We start from the raw sequence: 15,086 nt of genomic DNA, 5'->3' as shown, positions 1-15,086 counted from the left end.
TTTGCCAGGCCTGTGGCAACGCCAGCTGGCGTCTCTCACCCCGTGTCTCTCCTGCACCCCCTTCACGGCGGCCACTGAGCGCTCTGGGGTTCACAGCCCCAGGCAGAGGTGGAGGCTTCCAGGGCCCTGATCTTTCCCACCCCACCCCCCAGCTCGGGGATGGGGGGAACTGCACCGGGTATCCCTGGGGATATAAGCCACTGGACTAGACAAGGGCACTGCTGTGTTTTCCATACGACCCCCCCGCCCTGACATTTTCTGAGCTTTGCTGCCAGTGCTTGCCCCACGCCAGCGCTTTGCCTCTACCCCCCCCACGGCTTGGTCTCCATAGCAGCCGCCTGGGGGAGCCTGGGCCCTCTCCACACAGAACAGCGGCACCAATTCCAGCAAGCGATTTCAAACCCACCTGTGGCCTCTTTGCATTTGGGAGGAGCTAAACCCAAACAGCCCCTGTCCCCCCCCACGCCCCAAACCCAAACAGCCCCTGTCCCCCCCCACGCCCCAAACCCAAACAGCCCCTGTCCCCCCCCACGCCCCAAACCCAAACAGCCCCTGTCCCCCCCACGCCCCAAACCCAAACAGCCCCTGTCCCCCCCCACGCCCCAAACCCAAACAGCCCCTGTCCCCCCCCCACGCCCCAAACCCACACAGCCCCTGTCCCCCCCATGCCCCAAACCCAAACAGCCCCGGTCCCCCCCCACGCCCCAACCCCACACAGCCCCTGTTCCCCCCCACTCCCCAAACCCAAACAGCCCCTGTTGCCCACCCAAGCCCCAAACCCAAACAGCCCCTGTTCCCCCGATTCCCCAAACCCAAACAGCCCCTGTTCCCCCCCATGCCCCAAACCCAAACAGCCCCTGCCCCCCCACGCTCCAAACCCAAACAGCCCCTGTCCCCCCCACGCTCCAAACCCAAACAGCCCCTGTCCCCCCCACGCTCCAAACCCAAACAGCCCCTGTCTCCCCCCATTCCCCAAACAGCCCCTGTCCCCCCCCACGCTCCAAACCCAAACAGCCCCTGTCCCCCCCACGCCCCAAACCCAAACCGCCCCTGTTCCCCCCCCAGCCCCAAACCCAAACAGCCCCTGTCCCCCCCCACGCTCCAAACCCAAACAGCCCCTGTCCCCCCCACGCTCCAAACCCAAACAGCCCCTGTCCCCCCCACGCTCCAAACCCAAACAGCCCCTGTCTCCACCCCACGCCCCAAACCCAAACAGCCCCGTTCCCCCGATTCCCCAAACCCAAACCGCCCCTCTTCCCCCCACCCCCCCAACCCAAACAGCCCCTCTCCACCCCATGCCCCAAACCCAAACAGCCCTTCTCAGTCCCATGCACCCGTGTCCAAAGTGCACAGTTTCTGGGCTAGATTCAGTCTGGACTGGGCGAGGTCCTTCCCAGAGCGAGCTGGTGGCCGTCAGGCTGGCTGGGCCATGTCCTGACGGACAGGGGACACTGCCACTGGTGGGTCCCTCGGCCACAAACTCCATCAGCAGAGCCCAGTACCAGGGCCCGGCTACTGCTCACCTGTTCCTGGGAGCACGCCGCCCGGGAACACACCTGGAATGCCAACACCTGCTAGCCAAGAAAGGAGGAGCAGTGACTGTCTGTCCAGCTGCATGGTCCCTCCCTTCCCAGCCTTCTCCGTCACCTACCTGGTATCTTGGCAGGTTTCCCTCCAGCACCTACTCCTGGCTGCACCCCAGTCTGGGGCACTACAGCACCTGCAGGAGAGCCAGAGGCCATGAGCACTGGACCAGCGGACAGCATGGCAGGCCGCTGCTCCTCTCAGGCCATGGCACGGGGCACTCAGAGACGTGCCCAGGGGTGACACCTTACCTGTGGAGACCCCGACACCGCCGGGTCCACCCACACCGCCGACTCCGCCCACTCCGCCCACACCAGCACCTGGTTACGAAAAGGAAGTTCTGAGCCACAGTGCACAGCGAGCTCCCAGCAGGAGACTGGATCCCTGGGTATTTCAGGCCCAGCCATGGGCCCCGTGCCCAGCTTCGATGGACCATATGCTCCAGCGGTGCGGGGGAAGGTCAGCCTCAGTGGGCACTCTGCTGCGGACTTCCCCACGCTGCCCTCCCGCCAATGGGTGACATCCAATGTGAGCTTCCCCTCACTGTCCCACAGGCCGCAGGAGTGACAGCCTCTGTTGCATCAGATAGGGAGAGGCCTCCCTGAGCCTGGGCAGCAGGATCCCAGCCTGTCTGGTGCCAGGCGCTGCACACCCAGCTCTGCGCTCCCTATGCACCGACTCCTAACTCCAGCCAGTGCACTCGGCTCAGCACGTGGCCCACAGGCACAGTCTCCACTGGGCCCACTCCTGCCCCTTGGCCCCCAGCTCCCTACCCCACCCCCAGGGCCAGCTCTAGCCCAAGAGACCAGCGCCTCTCATGTGCCGCATCACACCTGGCTGGAGACCAGGCCCTACCCCAGAGAAGGCAGGAACCCCAGGGCTCATGGCAAGAGAGCAAGGTGAGGGGGGCAGCGGGCACCAGGGAGGGGCAGGGGCATGCAGGCACCCTGGATAACCCCCTGCACTAGAAAGTCATGTGCACTCACCAGCTTTGGCAGCAGCTTTATAGGCTCCCAGCCCAGCCCCTGGGTAGAGGCCGCCCGGGTAGAGGCCGCCCGGGTAGAAACCTGGCTGGACGACACCACCTGCCAGGGAGAAGGAGAGTTAGCTGTGACCCGGGGATTCACCCCTGCCCTGGGCCCCCCACTGCCAGCTGTGCTGTTCCAGGCCAGTGCCCTGGGTCTGCACTGTCTCAGGGGCTGGGGGGAGAGTGGGAGGCGGGATCCCCCACTGCCACAAGACTCATGGCAGGGGGAGGGCAACCCGGCCTCAGGGCTGCTCCAGGGACCGAACTGGACCCTGCCAGCTCGGCAGAGCGGAGACACAAGCAGCCTCCCCTCATCCCCACCCTGGGGACTTGGCCACGTCTCTGCCCTGCTGCCTGGGTCAGAGAGGGGCGCCCCTGTAAATCAGGGCCGTGTGCTCGGAGTCATACAGCAGCAGTATTCTGAGAGCCATCAAGCAAATGGTTACCAGGGCCCACAGGGGCTCGACTCCATCTCCAGCAGGTCTCCAAGGCACCTGTCAGCGGGCGTCGGGTTGAGCCCATGTGGAGGGAGCGGGACCGCCTCCTTGGAGGACTCATGCTGGTGTGGCTGCGAGTTTCCTAGCGAGTCCCTGCTCCCGGCAGACTGGAGTGAAAACAAGGTCTCAGCACCAGCTGAACTGTGTAGGGGAGCCCAGGGCTGGGACTGCAGGGCAGGAAGAGGGTGGGCACTGGCAGAGCTGTGGGGGGAGCCCCAGACTGGGACAGCTGGGGGCTGTGGTCAGGATTAAGGTGTATCAGTAGATCTATGGGGGGAGCCCAGGGCTGGGATAGCAGGGGGGCTGCTGGAGTGAGCAGACTGTTCCTGCTATTATACGATCATTTTCTCCCCTTTTCGATGTCTGCCCAGACTCTAACTCCCACCGCATCCCCTGCCCAGCTCTGCCCCTCTGTACCTGTCGGCCCGTGTCTCTGACCACGTTTCTCCCCATGCCAGCCTTGACCCGCTGCCCCACAAGTATCTCTGCACTCTCCTCCAAGCTCTCTGCCTTATCCCTTGGCACCCTCACCCTCTGCTCCATGCAGCCCCTGGTAGGGACCCGGCTGGCCAACCACAGCCAAGCTGGGCTGCAGACAGTTAAAAGATCCCGAGATGGTGTGGAGCATCCAGCTGTCCTGTGGCTCCGCGAAAGGCGGGCTCCATCCCTGCTCCCTGCCCCATGTGCTCGTGCCCATGGAGTGGGAGCCAGAGCTGGAGTGCCTGGCACAATGGGGCTCTGATCCTGATTGGGGGGGCTGAGGTTGAATCCCCATTGCTCAAGGCTGGGAACAGCCCCAGCTCACTGGGCCCCACAGCTGTGAGGAAGCCTGGCTCCCCAACCCCCACGCACTGCGAGGTTGTCCAACCCCCTTGGCAGCCTTGGCACATCTCAGCGCCTGTCTCTGAGGCTTGGGCAAACGGGAATCAGGAGAGGCGCACAAGGAACTGCAGTGTGCGCTGTATGCAAGGGAGTGCCTTGGGTGAGGGGTCCCATGCCAGCCCCTCCGGGGCAGGGCTCAGCCTCCCCAGAGAGCCCCTAAGAGTCAACGCACTCACCTGGCTGCAGGCCAAGTGTGCCGAGTCCCCCGAGGCCTGGAAAGAGAAGATTGGTGAGAAGGGGCACAGGAGGACGGCTGCTGGGTAAGGAGGGAAGGCTGGCGGCAGGCACAGGAGATGGGGGCAGTTAAGCTCGGCCCAGTTATTTCAGCCAGGCTCTGAGTAGACACAATAGTAGTGTTCAGGTCCACTGTTTCCAGCTGCCACCTCTGGGACTTGCTCTTTCCCCGAAGGCAGTGAAGGAAGGCCTGGGAAGGACGCGGGCTTTACTCTCCTCCCACAGCCCAGTTCCCAGAGGGGCTGGCTGCCTGCACAAGGCAGGGGAGGGCACTGGTGCTCAGCCTGAGCTCTGCACCCCTTCTGCAGCACACACACTGGCTGGTTTCTATGCTGCCACACTGGGTAAAGGATTTAAAGTGCCGGATGTGTCACCTGGGGGAGGCTGGAGCACTACAATCTCACCCAGCACCATGCCAGGGGAAGGCCAGAGAAACCCTCCACTAACACAATTCCCAGGTGGTGTTGTCTGTGTGGGTGTGAATGGTTCTAGCCCATTCAGCCACACTCAGCTGGAGCCAGTTGGCACGAGGGTCCAGTGGCCAGCAGCCTGTTCTGCCTCTTGGAGAGGCAGCTCGAACACTGGCCCTTGGAACTAGAGCCATGGTGACTGCTGGACAGGGCCGGCTCCAGACCCCAGCGCGGCAAGCACGCGCGTGGGGCGGCCCTTTCCCGGGGGCGCGGCAGGCTGGGCCGGTGGACCTGCCGCAGTCATGCCTGCGGGAGGTCCACCGGAGCCCCGGGATGACCGGACCTGCCGCAGGCATGGCTGCGGAGGGGGCGCTCGTCCCGCGGCTCCAGTGGACCTCCCGCAGGCATGACTGCGGACGGTTCGCTGGTCCCGCGGCTCGGCTGGACCTCCCGCAGGCATGACTGCGGCAGCTCAAGCCGAGCCGCCGGACCTGCGAACCGTCCGCAGCTGCGGGAGGTCCAGCCGAGCCGCGCGACCAGCAGACCCTCCGCAGTCATGCCCGCGGGAGGTCCGCTGCTCCCACGGCTCCAGGGCGCCTCCCGCGCATGACTGCTTGGGGCGGCCAAAAACGTAGCGCCGCCCCTGCTGCTGGAGCCTAGAGGCTCCCTTGTGCCCTGGGATTTCTCTGCCTCCTAGGCTGGGGAGCAGGAGTGACTGGGGCCAGCTCCAGTCTGTCTTGGAGGCTGCCCCCTGGGCTCCCAGAATTCCAGCTTTCGTTTAGATAACAAGGGAGTCTCTCTCCCGCATGGCTGCCGGGGTAACTAGAACCATGCACCCCGAGTGTAACCAGTGCAGGGACTCACAGGATCATGGATCCGCAGGCCAGAAGGGACCAGCTAGTCTGACTGTCACGGAGTGTGGGGGAGACAAGGCCCTGCACCCCCGGCTTCCTGCGATTCACCGTGACTCTCAGCCAGCCAGTAACACAGAAGGTTTATTTAGACGACTGGAACAGTTCAAACCAGGTCTTGCCAGTACAGACAACAGGACCCCCTTTAGTTAGGTCCATCTGGGAGCCCCAGGGAGGCCACAGCCCTGTTGGTCGGGGCGCCCCTCTTTATTTCCCAGCCAGCTCCAAACTGAAACTCCCTTCAGCCGTCTCCTTTCTGGCCTTCCCACAGCTCCTTCCCCAGCCTTTGGGTCCTTTGTCCAGTTTCCCGGGCAGAGGTGTTACCTGGCCTCCAACCCCCATCCTGGGTTCTCATGTTACATGCTCAGGTATCCTCCCTTCCCCAATGCAGCCAGTCCCAGCAAAACTCCCCTGCAACCTTCCCAGGTTAATACTCCCCACTCAGCATTCAAATAACACATCAAGAACATTCCCACTTCGTCACACTGACCTCCTGCATAACGCAGGCTGGAGACCTGTCCCTAAATCATTCCTAGGGCAGAGCTTTTGGAAAAACACCCACTCCTGAGCTACACTTCCCCAGTGCTGGAGAATCCCCCATGCTAGGGTGAACATATTTTCCAAAGGGAAAACAGGACAACCCCAGCTGCTTGTCTGAGCCCCACCCTTTCCCCTGCGAGGCTGTTGCTGGTCGCTGAAACCCTGCTGCCCCACCCCCCTGCATGCTGGAATGCTGCCTCCCCCCACCAAGCCCTCCCTCTCTCTGCACGGGGCTGGCATCTCCACTCGCCCCCCACATGTTCTTTTGCACTGCACCCCTGAGCAAGTCGGCAAGAGCGAGCGGGACAAATGCCCACTTCCACAAAAAAAGTCAGGATGGCCAGGACAGGGCTTAAAAAAGGGACTGCCCCGGCCAAAACGGGATGTATGGTCACCCTACCCCATGCCCCTTGGTAAAATTGTTCCAGTGGCTAGTTATTCTCACGGTTAAACATTTACGCCTGATTTCCATTCTGAATTTGTCTAACTCCAACTTCCAGCCCGGGGAGTATGTTGGACCTTTCTCTGCTACACTGAAACATTGCTAAGTATGTTTTCCCCGTGGAGACTCCCTGTCTGTGATCTAGTCACCGCTGAACCGTCTCTGTGCTCAGACACTGCGTGAGTCTGCAGAGAGCCTGAGCAAGAGCATTGTGTGGGCCACCTGCCTCTCTTCCTTTCCAGCCGCTGCTGGCCTGGAGCCTCAGGAGGAGCAGCAGTGGTAACTAGTTCCTTGCGGCCGCAGCACACAGGAATGGAGAGGGGCTGGATCCTTGCTTTTGGCTCCTCAACTGGGTGGTGCTTGCGGTGTGGGAGGAGCTTTGGAGAGTCACTTCCCTCCCCTCGTGTGCCCTGGGGTGAGGATCTGGTGCAATGAGATGGGAAGTGCCCTAGGAGCAGGGCAGGAATAACGAGAACAGCTGCACGCTGGGGGAGGTGGAGTGGCTCCCTGCCCCGCCCTGCTGTGCCCATCTGTCTCTCCTCCATCACTCTGTGTCCCATCCTTGCCACCCTCTGGGCTCCGTCCCCCCCCATGCCGCAGGAGGCAGCGATGGGACTGGATCTGAAATGTTTACGAGTGTGGAGCAAGTCGCTCTGGCTCAGGACTTTGATGCCTTCCAACATCTGTGCCTAATCATCCGCTCGCTCCCTCCAGGCACAAATTCCACTGCCCTTGGCTGAAGGCGGCTGCCAGCACTCAGGCTGGGCCCGCACATCTCCGTACCGTTTGGGTTTCATTACCCACAAACACAGGCCTTGTTTTTCTTTCCACACACTGAAATCGGAGACCTGCCTTGCCAGGGACACCCGCGGAGACGCAGACGCACAGGCCCAGGGGCCAATCGCATTGCTGCTCACCTAGGCTCTGGGCAGGGCCAAGGTTGGACGGGCAGTCTGACCTGGGAGTACCCCAAAGGGGTTGGAGCCTCCTGGCCCCACTCAGACGGGCACCTGGCAGTTGGGTGATCTCCAGCCCCAGTCCCCGGGCCTGACGCAGCATCTCTCACCTGCCTCCCAACATGCCAGGGGCCCAGCCCCCTTCCTTCCTGCCCCCTCCCTAGCAACCAGAGGAGCTAGGACCCAGCTGCATGCCCCTCATCTGGTGATGACACACACCCTGGCCCAGCCATCCCATAGGACAACACAGTGATGACACATGCGCTGGCCCAGCCCAGGGGCCAGCGCAGTGATGACCAAACTCACTGGCCCAGCCTGGCATTGCAGAGGGCCCCATGATGAGACGTGCACTGGCCCAGCTGTCTCACCGGACAGCAGGGTGATGACACGTGCACTGCCAGCGTCATGCCTCTTGAAGTAAGTGTGGGTCCATCCTACAACAACCAGATGATTCCTCAGCATCTCCATCCACAGCTAGAGGGTGTCTCCAGGCACCATCGCAGCCTTGGGACAGCCTCTCACCCCACAGGGCTGAAGCCATGTCTAGCCATGCCAGAGAGGTTTCTGGGAAGCACCCTGCCCAGCTGACCCCACTGCAGGCATTGCAGGGGAAAGGCTGGGCTAGGCAGGCTGGGCACTGCCATCTGTGGGACCTGAGCAGGCTCCTGGTGGCCCTATGCTGAGCCTCCTGCAGGCTGCATGTCTCTCACTGTAAATGGGACCCTCTGCCCCACAGATGCCTCCTGCTCCAGGGTGGGGTTTGCCTGAGCAAAGGCACCTGGCTGGTCGTTTGGCCTGGCACTGAATCCTGCAAGGCAGAGAGAGGCTCTGCCAGCTTTCCAGGGCACAACCTCCTGGCAGCCACTGGATTTGGCATGGGGCTGACATTACTGCAGCTTTTCATCTGCCCTGAGATGGGCACAACTGACTTGGAGCTCCTGAGCTCTGTCCCTAGCGCCAGGATGGCTGACTTACAGACAGACATGGACAGACAGGCTGGGGGAGCCAGGATCCTCTCCCGGCACTAGGGCTCTGCATGCTGCAGTTCCCCCAGCGGTTCTGGGCACCAGGGAGTGCTGGGATCTGGCTCAGTCTCCTGGAGTTGGCATTTAACTTCAGGCTAGCTGAGGCCTGACATGCCTTCACCAGGCCTCGCTGGCAGCGGACGAGGCTACCTGGAACCAGTGCCCAGGGGCTGCCAGGCCCTGAACCAGCTCTGCCGTGGCCTGGGCCTTCCTCTCATCAAGGCATTGGCTGCCACTCTGCTCCCTGCGGAGCGGGGATAGTGCCAGCCAGGGCCCCAGCACCACACCTCGTGCCAGTGCTGCAAGGGGTCATGGGCTGCCAGCCCAGGGTATGAAGAAGGCCAAGGCCACCCAGCCTTTCCTTTCCCACACGAGAACCCGGTGAGTTCTCTGCTCCCAAGGTGCCCGCCGGCGTGAAGCCCTGCGTTGGACACCAGGCATGGAAAGCAGTGGTCCCAAGGCATTGGGGGAGGAGGCGGGGACAGCTGGCAAAGCAGGGAACTACCGAGTGTGGGAGGGGGTCTGAGCTGGGGCCGTGTGATGTGCTGGCACGGGAGCCATCAGGGCACAGCGAGCAGGGCTGAGGCTGGGAGGCGAAAGGCAGCTGCAGAGGAGTCGTGTTTGTCAAGGCAGCGTCCTGAGTGGTGACCCCCCACTCAGCCCCATGCAAGAGAAGCAAGGGCAGCAGCTGATGGGAAACCCCTACATGTCCATGCCTGGCTTCTGCCGAGCCCTGCCCCTAGCAAATGGAGCCCTGCACTGTCCAGCCGAGAACCCGCAGACAGGGAGACGTCCCTTACCTGGCTTGGGAGGTTTCGCGCCAACACCGAACCCTAGAGAAAAGCAAGAGCCCAATGGATGTGGTGAGTCTGGTGGTTTGGAGGGAGATGCGTAAGGTGCCACCCAGCCCCTGGCCTCGGGAAATTGTGTCACACAGGTGGCTGGCCTGGCGCCACAAGGATGAACCTGGCACACTGGCCATGCACCTCTGGGCAGAGAACCGCCCCTGTACTGCCCCACCTGAGAGTCAGACACATGGGTTCGAAGGCCCCACGAGGCTGGTCTCCTGGACAGCATGGGTCTGAGAACTTCCCTGACTTGATCCCTAAGTGGCTGGAGCAGAAGCTTCCAGACATTAGTCTGCGAGACCGAAGGGCCCTCCCCCTGGAGAATCCAACAGCACTGCAGAGGAGGGCATGGGCCACCCTCTTTGGTTATGGGGGGACGCTGTAGCTCAGGAAGCAGATGCCTCCACACCAAGGTGAAGGACTCACTACGGGTGCTTCTGCACACGGGGCGGGGGGGAGCCGCTGTCTGGTGCCCCCATACCCAGGAGAAGTGCTTGCTCCCAGGGACTCAGCCAGCAGCAAGCTTGCTTGCCAGCCACTGCTGCCTCGGGCCAGGTAGGTGGGGACTGGGGTTGTGTATCTCAGGGCAGCACTCACCTGCACCCCCGAGTCCAGCTCCAGCCCCTAGGCCTCCTGCTCCCAGGCCTCCAACCCCAGCAGCTCCTGCAAACAGCAGCACATGCTCAGCGCCCTGCCCTCCAGCCCTGCCTGCATCACGGCTTTGGAGTAATCAGTACCCGCGGGTGTAGCCCTGATAGCTGCCACCCTGGGCTTCCAACCCACCACGCTCCAGCCCAGAGCCACAGGAACAAGAGCCAGGAAGACGTGGGCAGCTGGTCCCCTGCCAGCTTGGGGTAGGACTGCCCGAGAGAGACCCCTCTTTCCTGTGAAAGGTTGCTGCAAGCACCTTGCTGAAGGTCACTGCCTCTGTCGGCCCCAACCCCACCTGGTCAGGGCTGCAGGCTGTGGCTCTAGCTACGCAGTGAGACGGCTCCTTTCCAGCGCGCTCTGCAGCAGGGACAGCTGCAGCAATCCTGCACTCTCAGTAGATGGTGCTGCAGAGCACAGAGTCCCATCACGGCCCAGCACAGGGGCTGAGCCCTGATCTACATAGGGACGGCAGTGCCTAGTCCAGGATTTAGGCGCCCAAGTCCCAGCTCTAGGCCCCTCTGCAATCCACAAAGCTCCTGCTCATGCCTGGAGGTGCCTAAACTCTCAGCACCTAAGTTTTAAGGGTTAAAGTTCCCTCAGTTCCTAAGTTTCTGCATCTGGGTAACTGCTGCCTTCTCCAGGCACCTGATGCCCACCTGCTGCCTAAACCTCAATGCAAAGGGGGGGGAACACAGACATTCCTCCACCCGAGTCATGGGCTAAGCCCCATCCAGGGGATGGGCTCAGAGGCCACCTGCCAGATTAGGTCCCATTCAAAATCCAGCTGGAGGAGTAGCAGTGCTTATCTTATAACCCGTAGCCAGGGCCTAGTGTGCTCACCTGGGGATGTAGGTAACCCAGGTTCAATTCCCATCCCCTGCAGGATCTGAACAGGAACCTCCCATTGCTCACCAAGGTGCTCTAATGATGGAGCCATGGGATATTCTGATGGGGGGAGGCTCCCTCTGGCTCTCCTGCTGAAGCTGTTCTATGGTAGGGTGACCAGATGTCCTGATTTTGGGGGCTTTTTCTTATATAGGCGATGTGACGAAGTGGGAATGTTCTTTAAATGCTGAGTGGGGAGTGTTGGCCTGGGAAGGTTGCAGGGGAGTTTTGCTGGAACTGTCTGCATTGGGGAAGGGAGGATACCTGAGCATGTAACATGAAAACCCAGGATGGGGATTGGAGCCAGGTGACACCTCTGCCCGGGACACTGAACAAAGGCTGGGGGAGGAGCCGGGGGGAGGCTGAGTGAGAGGCTGGAGGGAGTTTCAGTTTGGAGCTGGCTGGGAAATGGAGAGGGGCCCCGACAGGGCTTGGGCTTCCCAACGGGGCTGAGGCCTTCCTGGAGCCCCCAAATGGACCTAACTAAAGGGGGTCCTGTTGTCTGTACCGGCAAGACCTGGTTTGGACTGTGTTCCTGTCGTCTAAATAAACCTTCTTCTTTACTGGCTGGCTGAGAGTCACGGTGAATCGCAGGAAGCCGGGGGTGCAGGGCCTGGTCTCCCCCACACTCTGTAACAGGGACCTATTACCTCCCACCCCGTCCTGATTTTTTACACTTGTTGTCTGGTCACCCTATTCTATCGGGCTAACTAATCTGAGCTTAGAGGAGGGGGTGGACCCAGCAGCTTCCACCTCTGAAGCATGTGCCCTAACCACAGAGAGTCTCGCTCTCTCTGGCCAGCGACTGGCCAGCATTAATCCCCAGAGGCTCAATCACTGGGGCAGAAAGGGACAGCAAGAGAATGGCCCTATAGTCCAGTGCTTTGGGGCCCCCTGGTTCACTGAGAGGGCCCCACAGCAGAATAACCCTGTGCTCTCACCCCTGGAGTACATAAGAACATAAGAACGGCCGTACCGGGTCAGACCAAAGGTCCATCTAGCCCAGTATCTGTCTACCGACAGTGGCCAATGCCAGGTGCCCCAGAGGGAGTGAACCTAACAGGCAATGATCAAGTGATCTCTCTCCTGCCATCCATCTCCATCCTCTGACGAACAGAGGCTAGGGACACCATTCTTACCCATCCTAGCTAATAGCCATTTATGGACTTAGCCACCATGAATTTATCCAGTCCCCTTTTAAACATTGTTATAGTCCTAGCCTTCACAACCTCCTCAGGTAAGGAGTTCCACAAGTTGACTGTGCGCTGTGTGAAGAAGAACTTCCTTTTATTTGTTTTAAACCTGCTGCCTATTAATTTCATTTGGTGACCCCTAGTTCTTGTATTATGGGAATAAGTAAATAACTTTTCCTTATCCACTTTCTCAACATCACTCATGATTTTATATACCTCTATCATATCCCCCCTTAGTCTTCTCTTTTCCAAGCTGAAGAGTCCTAGCCTCTTTAATCTTTCCTCATATGGGACCCTCTCTAAACCCCTAATCATTTTAGTTGCCCTTTCTGAACCTTTTCTAGTGCTAGAATATCTTTTTTGAGGTGAGGAGACCACATCTGTACACAGTATTCGAGATGTGGGCGTACCATGGATTTATATAAGGGCAATAATATATTCTCAGTCTTATTTTCTATCCCCTTTTTAATGATTCCTAACATCCTGTTTGCTTTTTTGACTGCCTCTGCACAGAGAACTATCCATGATGACTCCAAGATCTTTTTCCTGACTCGTTGTAGCTAAATTAGCCCCCATCATGTTTTATGTATAGTTGAGGTTATTTTTTCCAATGTGCATTACTTTACATTTATCCACATTAAATTTAATTTGCCATTTTGTTGCCCAATCACTTAGTTTTGCGAGATCTTTTTGAAGTTCTTCACAATCTGCTTTGGTCTTAACTATCTTGAGTAGTTTAGTATCATCTGCAAACTTTGCCACCTCACTGTTTACCCCTTTCTCCAGATCATTTATGAATAAATTGAATAGGATTGGTCCTAGGACTGACCCTTGGGGAACACCACTAGTTACCCCTCTCCATTCTGAGAATTTACCATTAATTCCTACCCTTTGTTCCCTGTCCTTTAACCAGTTCTCAATCCATGAAAGGACCTTCCCTTTTATCCCATGACAGCTTAATTTACGTAAGAGCCTTTGGCGAGGGACCTTGTCAAAGGCTTTCTGGAAATCTAAGTACACTATGTCCACCGGATCCCCCTTGTCCACATGTTTGTTGACCCCTTCAAAGAACTCTAATAGATTAGTAAGACACGATTTCCCTTTACAGAAACCATGTTGACTATTGCTCAACAGTTTATGTTTTTCTATGTGTCTGACAATTTTATTCTTAACTTTTGTTTCAACTAATTTGCCCGGTACCAACATTAGACTTACCGGTCTGTAATTGCCGGGATCACCCCTAGAGCCCTTTTTAAATATTGGCGTTACATTAGCTAACTTCCAGTCATTGGGTACCAAAACCGATTTAAAGGACAGGTTACAAACCTTAGTTAATAGTTCTGCAACTTCACATTTGAGTTCTTTCAGAACTCTTGGGTGAATGCCATCTGGTCCCGGTGACTTGTTAATGTTGAGTTTATCAATTAATTCCAAAACCTCCTCTAGTGACACTTCAATCTGTGACAGTTCCTCAGATTTGTCACCTACAAAAGCCAGCTCAGGTTTGGGAATCTCCCTAACATCCTCAGCCGTGAAGACTGAAGCAAAGAATCCATTTAGTTTCTCCGCAATGACTTTATCGTCTTTAAGCGCTCCTTTTGAATTTTGGTCGTCAAGGGGCCCCACTGGTTGTTTAGCAGGCTTCCTGCTTCTGATGTACTTAAAAAACATTTTGTTATTACCTTTAGAGTTTTTGGCTAGCCGTTCTTCAAACTCCTCTTTGGCTTTTCTTATTACACTCTTGCACTTAAGTTGGCAGTGTTTGTGCTCCTTTCTATTTGCCTCACTAGGATTTGACTTCCACTTTTTAAAGGAAGTCTTTTTACCTCTCACTGCTTCTTTTACATGGTTGTTAAGCCACGGTGGCTCTTTTTTAGTTCTTTTACTGTTTTTCTTAATTTGGGGTATACACTGAAGTTGGGCCTCTATTATGGTGTCTTTAAAAAGGGACCATGTAACTTGCAGGGATTTCACTTTAGTCACTGTACCTTTTGTCTAACTAACCCCCTCATTTTTGTATAGTTCCCCCTTTTGAATAGTCACAAGGTGGGCTGCTCCTGCTCCTCCTCCAGCTGTTGTGTGTGGAGTGAGGAACACACCTACCTCATGCCTGTGAGAAACCAGTAGGTGCCTGTGCCCTGCAGACTCCATAGAATATCAGGGTTGGAAGGGGCCTCAGGAGGTATCTAGTCCAACCCCCTGCTCAAAGCAGGACCAATCCCCAGACAGATTTTTTCCCCAGATCCCTAAATGACCCCCTCAAGGATTGAACTCACAAGCCTGAGTTTAAGCAGGCCACTGCTTAAACCACTGAGCTATCCCTTCCCCCAAGCCTGTCTGCATGCAGCTGCTCTCACTGCTGGGGACCCTTCCTGGGTTGCTAGCAGAGCCAGGTGCCTGTCTGAGGACATGTCCCTGCCATTGGCTGTGCCCACTGGCTAGCTTAGGTGGCTCCTTGCCCCACGTGCTGACTTTTGTGCCCAGCAGTCCAGGCACTGTGCAGGGAGCCTCATGTGCCAGGGCTGGGCTACAGCGCGCCTGGCTGATGAGCGTCCTTCTACTGTGTTACCAGGTGTCACCCTGCTGCCACCACCCCAGCTGCCTGGATTGTCCCTCAGGCACCAGTCGGGGCAGCCTGCGCACTAAGGTTCTGTGTCTCCCCATCCCCACGCAGTGCCTCAGCCAGGGCCACGCCGCAAGTGAGCGCCAGAGCCGGGACAGGAACCAGGCTCTCCTGACTCTCAGCTCAGGCCCAGCCACGCCGAGCAGCTCTGCCTCTGCCCAGAGGGACGGTGGCCAGCCCTGCTGGAGGGGGCTGTGCGGAGGGGTGACACAGGCAGCTCTGCTTGCCTGGATCCACACCGGACTGTCCCTTGCGGGGTTCCCACCCCTACACATGGCTCCTGCTGGCCAGATTCATCCAAACACACTCCTGTTGGGGCGAAGGAGACATTCCCTGAGCTCCCAGCCCTGGATACCCCTCTCCCCTGGGGCCAGCACC

At 58.5% G+C, this 15,086-nt stretch overlaps 1 protein-coding gene across 5 annotated transcripts in view; it reads right to left on the bottom strand.

Annotated features, from left to right (window-relative positions):
• Nucleotides 1–15,086, bottom strand: part of ELN (elastin) — a 97,745-nt gene that overhangs the window by 68,859 nt on the left and 13,800 nt on the right. For 4 of the 5 annotated variants that reach the window (XM_044993643.1, XM_044993647.1, XM_044993645.1 and 1 more), the window contains exons 3-9: nt 9,954–10,019; nt 9,309–9,341; nt 4,167–4,202; nt 2,571–2,669; nt 1,836–1,904; nt 1,652–1,720; nt 1,524–1,571 (exon numbers count right to left, since the gene is read on the bottom strand). In XM_044993643.1, coding sequence (XP_044849578.1) covers nt 1,524–1,571; nt 1,652–1,720; nt 1,836–1,904; nt 2,571–2,669; nt 4,167–4,202; nt 9,309–9,341; nt 9,954–10,019 — 420 coding nt within the window. The remainder of the gene's footprint in view (nt 1–1,523; nt 1,572–1,651; nt 1,721–1,835; nt 1,905–2,570; nt 2,670–4,166; nt 4,203–9,308; nt 9,342–9,953; nt 10,020–15,086) is intronic. The other variant, XM_044993644.1, reaches the window with a different exon arrangement.

The sequence above is a fragment of the Mauremys mutica genome, chromosome 19 (assembly GCF_020497125.1).
Source record: "Mauremys mutica isolate MM-2020 ecotype Southern chromosome 19, ASM2049712v1, whole genome shotgun sequence".
NCBI lineage: Eukaryota > Metazoa > Chordata > Testudines > Geoemydidae > Mauremys > Mauremys mutica.
This window is presented reverse-complemented; position numbering and strand designations above follow the sequence as displayed.